This window comes from Lepidochelys kempii, chromosome 11, assembly GCF_965140265.1.
Source record: "Lepidochelys kempii isolate rLepKem1 chromosome 11, rLepKem1.hap2, whole genome shotgun sequence".
Taxonomy (NCBI): Eukaryota; Metazoa; Chordata; order Testudines; family Cheloniidae; genus Lepidochelys; species Lepidochelys kempii.
Window position 1 is genome coordinate 66,779,645 of NC_133266.1, and position 12,446 is coordinate 66,792,090.

At 41.1% G+C, this 12,446-nt stretch overlaps 1 protein-coding gene across 3 annotated transcripts in view; it reads right to left on the reverse strand.

Annotated features, from left to right (window-relative positions):
- IKZF2 (IKAROS family zinc finger 2) overlaps positions 1-12,446 on the reverse strand; it is a 128,982-nt gene that overhangs the window by 12,152 nt on the left and 104,384 nt on the right. For all 3 annotated transcript variants that reach the window (XM_073306722.1, XM_073306723.1, XM_073306721.1), the window contains exon 6: positions 2,224-2,361. In XM_073306722.1, the coding sequence (XP_073162823.1) occupies positions 2,224-2,361 (138 nt within the window). The remainder of the gene's footprint in view (positions 1-2,223; positions 2,362-12,446) is intronic.

A 12,446-nucleotide genomic window follows, 5' to 3' on the forward strand; every position in this document is an offset into this window, starting at 1 on the left:
TAAGGGCTTGTCTTCACTACCACATTAAATTGGCGCCCCTGCATTGATGCAGCAGCGCCGATGTAGCGGGCCTGGAGAAGACGTATTATGTTGATAGGAGAGCGCTCTCCCATTGACGTAATTATTCCACCTCAATGGACAACAGTTTAGGTCGATGTAAGTTACATTGCTCGGAGGGGTGTTTTTTTCACACCCCCTGAGCAACATCACTTACATTGACTTAAGCGGTAGTGTACAAAAGCCCTAAGAGTGTTCAGACAGGGGTTTGGACAGGTCTAACTTAAAATTGGTTGAAAAAACTGATTTAAGTTAAACCAGTGAAACTTCTCGGTGTAGAAAAGGCTAAGAACTTGGCCGGCACAGTCTATGTTTCACCTTTAAGTAGTTCCTTCCAAGCAAATCTAAAACTGTCTCAACACTGGCAAAGATAAGTGTTTTTGACTAGAAGTGGAGTAGAATCTGGAGAGATCTCTCACAACACAATCCCTGAAGCACTTACTTGTAGCTTTCATAACTGTGTTTTACGGAGAAAGCTCACTAAAGACCCAGTTCTCAAAAGAACTGCACACACCGATTTAACTTTAACCCCTGAAAGGAGCCCCATTGAAGTCACAGGTGTGTATGCCTTTGCAGGGCTTGGCGCCCAAGACTCTTCTTGGGAATGGTGTAGCTGGGTAAACTCTTAGCTTCCAACTAAACACCATGAGTCCACAAAGATCATGTATGTCTGAAACTCAAGGTACAAAAATGCCCTGATCCAAAGACCACTGAAATCAGAGGGACTATTTCTACTGACTTTTATGAGCATTAGATCAGGCCTAAAATGTCTAGTCACAAACGTCAATCTTCCTGAATGTACCAGATTTTAAATGCTTATTTTCTTCTCCCTGGCATTTATGGTGGTGGTATATAATTGAATTTATTGAACAGAGCAGCTGAAATTTTTCCAGTGCAACTTTGTTGTGAAAAAAGAATATTTCATGAAAAAATTACCCATTTTGAAACATTCTTGGGGTTTTTTTCCACCAAAATTTTCTATTAGAAATCAATAATTTAAATTTTTGTTGTTGTTGTTCTTGGCTTCTTGTTATACATTTTTGAAAAAATTTCTTTAAATGTTTAAGTAAATGAAAATCCCACCGCCGGACGAAACTGACCAATGAAAAGTTACACAGGAGCAAAAAACAAACAGAAAGGGGAAAGCAGGCTGCTTTTAATTTCCTTCCTTTTTTTTCCATTTTGCAACAGTGCAAATTTTGACTGGTTAGCTCAGTCGCACGGCAGGGTTTTCTTTTTAAAACCAAATTTTTAAAATATTATACCAAAAATCAAAAAAGAAAATTATCAATAAAAATATCTTTAAAAGGATAAGCCATTTCATGAACATTTAAAAAAAAATCAAAAAATTCCACTTCAAAACCTAAAACCAAAAATAATTTGGAGAGTCTGAAAAAAATTATGTTTTTTTTAAATTTTACAACCCACTAAAGATAAAACTACATTCTCATAGTGTGCTTTTTATATCCTCTTTTGCAAGCTCTTTATACTGCGCAAAAAGCCTCAATCTTTTTCAATATACTATTTACACATCCAGCATGCCTATTATGTAAAAATATTTACATATACACATTTTATATAGATTGCATTTAGCAATCTTGCCAAATGCTACTTTCATACTTGCAACAGGGAAGCTTTGTTTTTACGAAGGCTACAATATTTTTCGTTTTTCTCATAATCAGTTATGTTAAAGGGTGGGCAAACACCACATTTTATACTTGGTCTTATCAATTTTTCATGATAATTTTGCAGGGCTGATTTTATATATACATATACACACATATATAAAATACACCCTCCCCCCCATATAGGTACATGTACACACAATTATGAAAAATATAATATATATTACACACACACATACATATCCATATAGGTGTACACACCCACATACACACACACACACACACCACACAGTGTAATCCCTCCCCCCCACACACGGTGAAATCCTGGCTCCTCTGAAGTCGAAGGGAGTTTTGATGTTGACTTCAGTGGGGCCAGGATTTCATGCACGGTTTCTGTCCTTAAGAATATTTAAGCGTAACTGTTCTAGGAAGAATGAGGTTATTTGAAATATAGAAAAAAAAAATGGAGAAAACCAAACATGAAATAAGTGCAGAAGTTACTCTAAGGTATAGGAGGCTCCTGAACATGGTTTCCACCCACCATGGTGACTCATGACCTGCCCAGCAGCCTCCATACTGACATTCTGAAGATAGTTGTGGCAGCGTTCCTTGTGTTCCTCCAGCGAACTGCGCTGTTTGTAGCTCCGGCCGCAGTAGTTACACTTGTGAGGCTTACCCACTGTGGAAAGAACAGAGCTTTCGGTTAAATTGTCATCTGCACCAACGTTACATATCCGTTACAAGCAACAAAGGGGATGGAAAGACATTTACAAAGGTCATTTAAGTCCCAACCCTCTTCCCCTTGCCCTGTTTTCCCACCCCCCACACACCTCCGCCCATCTACCCCCCACCCCACCCACCCACACATCACCCTACTGATTATTCACACTGAAAAGGAGTATCACCAGACATTCACAAAAAGGCTGACTTGGTAGAAAAGTCAATAAGTAGACTGCACCCATGAGGAGAAACAAGCAGTTGAACCACAACCAGCCTATGACTGTGTGTCACCAACGCTGGTGGGAAAACTTCTAAACAATTTTGTCCATAGCATCAGCATTTGCCCTCACATAAACTTGCTGGCCTACTGCAACATCAAAGTGGTGGGGACTGAGTTACATGACATGAGCAAGGTCACCTTTGGGTCAACCTATTTTGCCAAAACAAATAAGGTAAGAATTAGAAAGAGACAACAGCAAGTGGGTTCCATTTTTTGTGGTACGCCAGAACCGAGCAGTCACCAAGGGTATATAAGGACTGGATAATTAAAAACAAAAACAAAAAATGACAAACACACAACCAGGGAAGCTCCACAGTAAAAAGAGACTCAATGAAGGCAAGAGACAATTCCTATATTATCTTTAGTTTCACTCAAGAGCAACATGATCTGGCAAAGGTCTTAACATGCACAAAACCTGGCACCAGATCCTAGTACAGTGAAGTCCTTTCATAGCATGTCATGAAGAAACCACAAGAATAGCTTAATCCTAGAGCCAGAAAGCTAGCCAAATGGTGTATTTTGCCAAAACCATGTTAATAATTTTGTGCAATTCATAAAAAGGAAAGGAGTACTTGTGGCACCTTAGAGACTAACAAATTTATTTGAGCATAAGCTTTCGTGAGCTACATCCGATGAAGTGAGCTGTAGCTCACGAAAGCTTATGCTCAAATAAATGTGTTAGTCTCTAAGGTGCCGCAAGTACTCCTTTTCTTTTTGCGAATACAGACTAACACGGCTACTGCTCTGAAACCTTACAATACACAGAACATGAACATATCCTCTAATAATTAGAGGGCTATTTATTCAGTACTGGAGGTCTGGGAATCACATTAGGCGGAGACTTTCAAAGCTGCCTGGGGGGGTTAGAATGTTCAATTCTCAAATGCCTTATGCAGCTTTGAAAATCTAAGTCATAATTTTTAAGACCTAAACAAAGACCAGGCAAATATGTTCTTTGGGATAATATATGTGTATTCAAAATGTTTGTTCCAGTGGATGTCTCCCGGGCCTGATAATAGGATACAGTCCTTTACCTTTCAATTACCAAATGAAATCAAGGTCCTACTAGTTGTAGCCAGAAGCTACTATTACCATCTCATGACTGTTGGGTGTCTCACATGAAGTACAATGGTGATCTCAGTCCAGTTCTTACTTAAGAGGTATCCACAGCATAAAACCCACCTGCACCTGGGTATTTGGGTGTGCGGATGTACCCCAATGTGTTGGCCTGGGTCCTTTAAAACTGGGAGCTGTAGTTGTAGGGCACATGACAAGGAGCAAGCATCTGTTCATTCGCTCTGAGACACCTGGCATTGGCCACTGTTGGAAGACAGGATACTGGGCTAGATGGACCTTTGGTCTGACCCAGTATGGCCGTTCTTATGTTCCCTACAGAAAGCCAGATAAAAGGCTTCCTGTCTCTGTGGCAGAGACAGCAGACAGAAGAGACACGGGGTCAGGAAGGTCATAGAGGATCTCGCTCCATAGTAGCCAAGAAATAAAGGGAGTATGTCCCCTCTCCCCTCCTGGCTGGTGGAAGCAAGGAAAGCTTCAGGTGGCCAAACATTTTCCATCAAAACTTTTTTTTTTTTTAAATAGAAAATTGGGTTTTCAATGAAATGAACATTTTTTTCAGAAAGTCTCTGCTTCCCTCAAATATATTTGTTGAAACACCAAAATTTTCTGCAGGGTAAAAAGAAATTCCAACCATCTCTAGTTAGTCCCCAGGACTGTGAGTTTGTTTGCCCTTGTGCTGGAACGCCTGTTTGGAATGCATCCGATGAAGTGAGCTGTAGCTCATGAAAGCTTATGCTCAAATAAATTGGTTAGTCTCTAAGGTGCCACTAGTACTCCTTTTCTGTTTGGAAATAAAGGCAGTTCTAAGGAAAAGGCCTTGGACTGAATGGGTGTTGACGGGCATTATTCTACTTACACCCCAGCAGGTGACTTTGCCCACCAGTTTACACCACCGTTGTAACAGGCACTTTTGCTGGTAGTCTCAGCTGAGACCAAGGATTTGGGGGCCGACCCTAAGCCTGCTGAAGTCAGTGGAGCACACTGATTGAAGTCAATAGGGTTGGACCAGGCCGCAAATATTTATGGATACTAAACTAGCTTCTCACTCCTGGAAGCGGTTCTTATAGAACACCTTGGCTGGGCAGAATAGGAAAGCTTCTTTTACCACAACTCATACTATCCTTGTTGTGTAGGGAAGAGATTTCAGTTTCCTACACTCTGGTAACTTTCCTGAGAAATAAACTGCACTCAGGGCCAACTGAAGTCAAAGGGATTGATTACATTGATTTGAGTTAGCACGGAGTCTGACCTCCAGTGTTTTAGAAGTTCAGATATCTAATCAATTACACATTGTAAAACAATTGGCTAATCCAGATAATCAGATTCCTTATATGCACTGTAAGGCACTAAGAAACAGGCCAGGTACCTTCAACTCTCAAGAAGCATCAGTCTCTAGTATTTGTTAAATGTATTATTGCTTAGTGTATTCAATTTTTTTGCTATAATTCTGAGACACTAGATAACATGTCTTGACTCCTGTAATTATAACAAGAACAAGCAAAACTGACAAAGTTATCGTTTGCATTCCCCACTTTCATAAGGACCATTTGACAAATTGCATCTGATCAGTGAGGCTGAGATTTTCAACGACGTCTAAGATGTTTATGGGCCCAAATCCCATTGAATTGCAAGGCTTATAAAAGATGCTAAAAGCAATAGTATACAGTGGATTTCCCACTTAATGTCATATTGAAATCCAATGTGAACCTTTGGCTTGGGCCAGCCCCCATTGTGGGGGCAGGGAGGGAGAACTACCCAACCCCACTCTGCCCCTGGCCATGGTTCTGCTCCTGGCCACGTCGCCCAGCTCCTGCAGCGCTGGTCTCATTCCCGGCTCCCACTCCTGGCCATGGTTTGTAGTTCCTGGCCGTGGTTCCTGGCTCCTGGTTCCCAGCCATGGCCCTGCTTCAGGCCCCAACCACAGGGAACCTCTGGCCCTGGTCCCAGCACCGGTTCCCCATCTCAGCTCTGGCTCCGGCCCTGGCTCCCCACTGTGATGCTGGTCCTGTACCCAGCCCCTGCTCCAGACCACAGCTCCCAAGAGGAGGGAGGCGCATGGACCAGGTAAGGAGGGGTGGGCAAAAAAGTTTGGGGACCACTGACTTAAGGAAATTTCTTTTAAGTCATAAAAAAGGTCAGCACAAGCAAAAGAGTCGGTAAGGCATTCACTTTGCATTTTGTTCTCAAATGAGCTGCAAGTACATAACAGAATACAAAGTAAGTCAAAGGGAAACTACTCATGGAAAAAGAACAAGGCATCCCAGGTGCCATAAGCACAAATGACAAAAATGTATAGAAGATTCTAAAAGCAATGGTACACATGAGGGGTGAAATCCTGGTCCCACTGACTTCAGTAGGCCCAGGATATCAGCACACATATCTACATGTTGGCAACCACGTTCTGTTCTCTACAGCAGCCTGGAAGAGGATTCCTTCCTTTCCACCCGTTCCTAGTTCTACCTGCTGTGCATAGCTCAGCAGTTAAGATGTGTGTTTGAAGAAGGCACTGGCCCACTACATTTGTTGGAGATGTAGGTCTCGACTGAAAGCCCACTGAAATCAATGGGACTCTTTCCACTGACTTCCATGGGCTTTGGATCAGGCATTTAAAGTCTGAAAAATTATGCAGCAGTCTGAGACAGGAATTAAGTTCCAGATTTCTGAATTCAGCCTTAACATTTGAAGTTGTCTGGCTTTTGGCTTGAGATGCTCTGCTCGTATCACATCCTGGTGGTGAAGTTTAAACTACAGCTGAAACCCTGACACCTCATGGAAGGTCTGTAGCTGCTATTTTATCATCACCATTGTTGAACCAGCCAAATACTGCAAAAATATTCAAGAAATTTAATTTTAGCAGCACACATTGTCAGGGACAGGGTCACAGCTGTGAATTACTGTGATCATCATTTAACATTTATATTGCAGTAATACCTACGGGCCACAAGCAAGTTGCACCTCCTTGTGTTTGCTGCTGTGCAAATAGTAAATGATAGTCCCGGATTCAAAGAGAATAATTAAGTAAAGTGCTGAATTTTTAGAACCACATTCAAGGTAACGTGGCTATTGGCAATTCCAATAATGCTACTCAAATAGGGCATATGTAATAGTTTCCATTCAGGAACGTGTCAGCATGAAGTGCATGATGATTAGTATCAGTTTATATTTAAAACAGAGCCTTTCATCAAACTTACTTCTACAGATTGTGTATTGTTTGAGAATCACCACTGAAATGTAGCTCTCTCAGATGTGGGATTTGGCAGCTGTTTCACAGCACATCAGAACTCTATACAACATGTCAGGGAGGAAAATGAAGGACACTGTTCTTACATACCCAAGTGTAATGTCTATATGACATCGTTGTTTGATAATTATAATAAATATCAGACATTCAGTTGTGTTCAGGCCCGGGCACTTCCTTATGAGACAGATGTTTACAATTAAGAGGGAGTTCTGATAAGAGGGCTTAACATTTTAGGAATGATTTGGACAGAATTCTGCACTCAGTTACACCCGTGTAAAACTAGAACTACTCTACTGAGATCAGTTTTTACCAAAGGTAGGAAGTACGGTTCTGTGGGTAAGGCCTGGGTCTGTGACTCTAGAGACCTAGGGTCGATTCCTGGCTTTACCAAAAACTGATTGTGTGACCTTGCAAAAGTTCCATGGTCTTTCCTTGCTATTGTTCCCTATATGGAGATAATTCTCTACCTCTCAGAGGTGTTATGAAAATAAATTTATGAAAGTTGTGAGCTGCTCACACACTAAGGAAATGGAGGTCATACAAGGATGTAGAAGAATTTGGACCATATCTACAGCTTGACAAATCAAGGACTTAAAAGGAAGGGAGAGAGATGACAACAATATACCGGATCGTGAAGTAAATGTCAAACAGAAGAGGAAATATTTAGGGTATTACAGTTGAGGGTAGGGCATGAGTAGGAGTAAGGGGATTGAATTAGAAAAAAAAAGAAAATTTAGGCTGAATAGCAGGAACATTTTCAGACACATTATCCTGTTAAGCTGGGAAGGGTCATATGGTTTAGCGGGTACTAACGATTAGTTTGAAAGACATTGTCAAGATAAGACAACAAAGCCTTCCCAGTAATGTACAATATCTTTGGCCTGTAATTAAAACACACTTTATTTTCTTGAGCTGCATGTCCCCAAAGCTTCCCACAGACAAATATTTGCACGAATAACAGACCCTGAATAAATTATCGACAAATTAAAATCAAACCTGAATGCACTCAGGCTCTGAGAAGTACACAGTACACTCCTGCTTCCCCTTCACAACCAGCGCTGCTCCTTAATGATTGTAAATGTGTTCATTGAAATTAATGGGGGCTCTTTGATTTTCGCCTGGGAGATTACATACCCACACCAATCTGCAAGATCCAAGACATCGGCACCCAGAAGCTGGCAAGTTTACAGAGCAAATAAATGTGAACATACAGAAATGTGACTAGTAACTTGGGGTGCCTCAATTTGTGAGCATCCAGTTTAACACATCCTTCACGGGGTCTGATTCTCAGAAAAGGGCTGAGCACCCACCCCCTGAATGTCAGGCCTTTTGTAAGGCATCTCGTGTTGAGCACCCAAAATCACTAGTCTGTACTGAAAATCTTGGCTGGTGATTTTTAAAAGGGTTAAAGTTTTGCACTTGTCAGTCCAAAGCGAGGCAACAACATGTGAGATAAATTCTAATGTCTGATCCACCTGGCAGATCACTTTAAGGCTATTCTGTTCCACAATGTGGATCAAAGAGAAAAAACTTTAGCTCTGAACACATACTAGTCCCATCACTGCACAAGAGCATGAGTTGGGAATAAAAGACCTGCTTATTAATGAATTGCAACACAAGAAAGCAACATCATAGCATTGCTTGGGAAAAAAAGATAACAAAAATCTTATACCAGGTTCTAAAACATGGGCCAATTTTTCAAACTGTTACTCACGTGAGTGAGGCTTTGGAGGATCAAGGCATTTATATTTGCTTTTGTTGTTGTTCTCTTTTCATTCAGGAGAGTGGACAGATGGTGTTTCACCTTGGAAAGTTTCAGTGTTGTTCTAAGTTGGGTGTATAATGCAGAGTTTCTCCACACTTGGGAAGTTTAATTCTAAAAGTACAGGTTCAAATTTTCTAGTGTAGTATTACAAAGACTGTAGGCCTAAACACAGTTTATACAGCTGCAACAACTTTCTTGACTTTGAGCTTGAAAGAAAAAGAGAACTCCTATCACTTCATTACTTCCTGGCCTAGTGTCACAGACCTGAAGGTTAATATCAATTACTTGGCTCACAAATGCTTTGCAAACTACAAGGCTGTCCTGTATTTCATGCCCTTGCTGGCAATTGAAAGACGGCTCACCCTAACTTTCAGTACCAGAGTCAACAAGTCACGATTCTGGTCTTTAATTACTACATGCTGTCCTAGCAATCCTATCCTGGAATAGTGCAGTCTGTCCTATAACACCATCCATAGACTTGTAGTACTGTATTAAAACAGCCTGTATTAAAACAATGATGGAACATTTACACTTATTTTCACTCTTTTGTTTTTTAGACACACCCACCTTGTCTATAAATACCTTCGGGGCACAAAACAGCAGCCGACACCTGCGCTTACCTGGCAGCTGTTTATGGTTTTGTAAACCAAGCAGGCTAGCAGTGAAATACTGTACAGCCAACATTTAGTCCTGCCTGATCTTCTGCAATGAGAGGTGCTAAACATCAGGTTATATATTAACTCTGAAAACTTTATCCCTGTTACAGTTTGGCAGAATGAACGGATAAAACAAAAATAGGAAAGAAAGTATATTGTTCAGAACACATTGTTTCACACAACAATAGTTTCTTTATATAAAATATCTGGGCCAGGTTCTCAGATGGTGTAAATCAGTGTGTGCCAATGCCAATTTATAATTCAGGATCTAGTTACCCCCTTATTTATTTTTAAAGATACTTCCATCTACAGACATTCATGCTTTACTCTAAGATTTCGCTTGCATTTGCTATGGATTATTAGCTCTGTTATTTAATCTGATCAATCAGATTACATGTTTATTCATTAATTAATCTGCACTGTTTTAGAGGTACAAAAATGATCCCAACTACCCTCAGGAATAGAAACAAGTAGGTGGAGTGTATGCCAAAAGTAAAAAAAAAAATTAACAAACAAACATCCATTTCATTGGCACAGTTCCTCTAAGTAGCTACATCTGTCTATCCATCCAGATACTTACATGGCCACTATCACCCAATCTCCAAGAACTCCATAAATATTTTAAAATAGAACACTGATAATCTCTTGCCACCTCTTTGTCCTTTCCAGGCCAAAGGAGAAATAGCTTGATTAGTTTCTAGGCTGGCTTGTTTGTATGCTGTGTGTTTGTATGTGCTGTCTCTCTGTGAGCGGTGCTTGCAAAGAACTTATTGAGAGAAAGCTCAAAGAGATGAATTTTGCCGTTAGTTCTGAAAATGAAGAGATCTGCTCTCATTCCTATCTGTTATGGAAGTAGGTTCCATAGTTTAGGTCCAGCTCTTGTGAAAGTTCTACCTCTCAAATTCATGAGTGGAACTAAAGGCATAGAAGCACTTTCTTTGTGGAGGGCGAGGACTATCCAGAGAAGAGTAACAAACATGATTACTGATTTAGAAAACATGACCTATGAGAGAAGATGGAAAAAAATTGGGTTTGTTTAGTCTGGAGAAGAGAAGACTGAGGAGGGACATGAGTTTTCAAGTACATAAAAGGTTATTATAAGGAGGAGGGAGAAACATTGTTTTCTTTAACCTCTGCGGATAGGACAAGAAGCAATGGGCTTAAATTGCAGCAAGGGCTGTTTAGGTTGGACGTAAGGAAAAACTTCCTGTCAGGGTGGTTAAGCACTGGAATAAACTGCCTAGGGAGGTTGTGGAATCTCCATCACTGGAGATTTTTAACAGCAGGTTAGACAAACACCTGTCAGAGATGGTCTAGATAATACTTAGTCCTGCCTTGAGTGCAAGGGACTGGACTAAATGACCTCTCGAGGTCCCTTCCAGTCCCACGATTCTATGATTCTATCCCCAAAGTGTGTTTGTTTAGATCAAAGAATCCATTTTACCATTAGCTGTCACACTACCAGGTGAAAGAGGGCATGCAATGCTCCAGCTTTGGAGATGCCTGCTAACCTGCATTTCCTGAAAGGTCCTGCAGTTCCCCTCTGCGTCTGCCTTTGCCAGGTGGTGTCTGAGATTACACTGCCATGACCAGAGGGAAAATGTCTTGTGAACAGCTCAGGTTTAAATGGCAGAGAGCTCATCACAGGGATGTTCTCCATTCAATTATGCAGAATGGTGGACAGACAGGCCTGATGGCATGGGAAGAGCTGGATCCATTTGGAGGGGGGATGGATTCTGTGAGAGCATATGGCAGAGGTCGGGGGGGAATTAAGTCTCTGCTGATCCCTCATGATGGAGAGGGGCAAGGATGCTCCCTCCCAGCTGGATACCTGCAAAGCATGATGGGAAAGGGAAGGAATAAAGAGAAGCCTCACAGTTTACTTTCTCCCTGTTTTAAATGACTGCAGAGGACCACAGAGGCTTTAAATATGATTTGCCATTGAAGGTAGCTACACTCATCCAACATGCCTTTTAATGGATAGAAACTCTTCCGGTGTATTTTCCTTTGCTTGTAATCCCTCCCCCGCCCCCGGGTATTAAGAGGGAGATTTTCAAAGCTGCCTAAAGGATCTCGATGCTCCTGTCTCATTCAAAATTAATGAGAATCAGGCCCCCAAATCCCCTATGTAGTTTAGGAAAATCTCAACCCAAAGGTTTAGTGAGTATGATTCAAACACACTACCTCATTCTTTGCCAGATCAGAACATTCTCCCAGTCTCTCAGGTATACCCGACTTCTGTAAAGCTCCCATGAATTTTATAGCAGACACTCAAAGGGTTAAATGCTATTAAAACCGCTGTTTAAATAGCACTAAGGTTGTGAGATAAACTAATAAAAACCAGGAAGTTCCTAAGTAACTGGGCATTTTTCAGATTGCAAGATGACCGTTATTTAAATGCTGTGGGATTTCTTCTTCCTGGCTATAACTTTCCTTTGAAGTTGGAGAACCATTGCAGGGGATATATAGGATCATTTAAAATTTGGCATTCCCCACAGCAAGTGGCATCCCTATGTACAATTCTTAGGCACCAAAGGTGCATGGGAAGGAGTGTATTAAGGATAGAAACGAAGCCTTAACAATTTCCTGGCTCTGGACTGTCTACTGCAGTTCAGACCGTTAGCATTATAGTACTGTGGCATGCTGCACGTAAATCTATTTACATAACAAACCTTCCGAAATAGACCAATGAGCTTCTTTTGGTTTTAATCCAGTTTCAGCAAAAATCAGCGAGGAAGAAAGGAAGTGCTTTGATTGTCTTATTTTTCTGGTCTGTGTAATTAGTGCATCCGCCTCTAAGGAACTTAAGGAGCTGAGTCTTTACCTCATCTGAAACTGAAGGTTTGCGTTTACCAATCCCAACTGGAGATGAACTGCTCATGCATGCAACACAGAGTGTGGAATCCGCAGATCATATCAGGAATGCTGTTGGACAAACACTTCTTGACAGGTAGTTTTCTCTCTCTCAGAGAAACAAATGTAGACTATGGCCCAGATACTCAGGTGACATAAACTGGCATAGCTG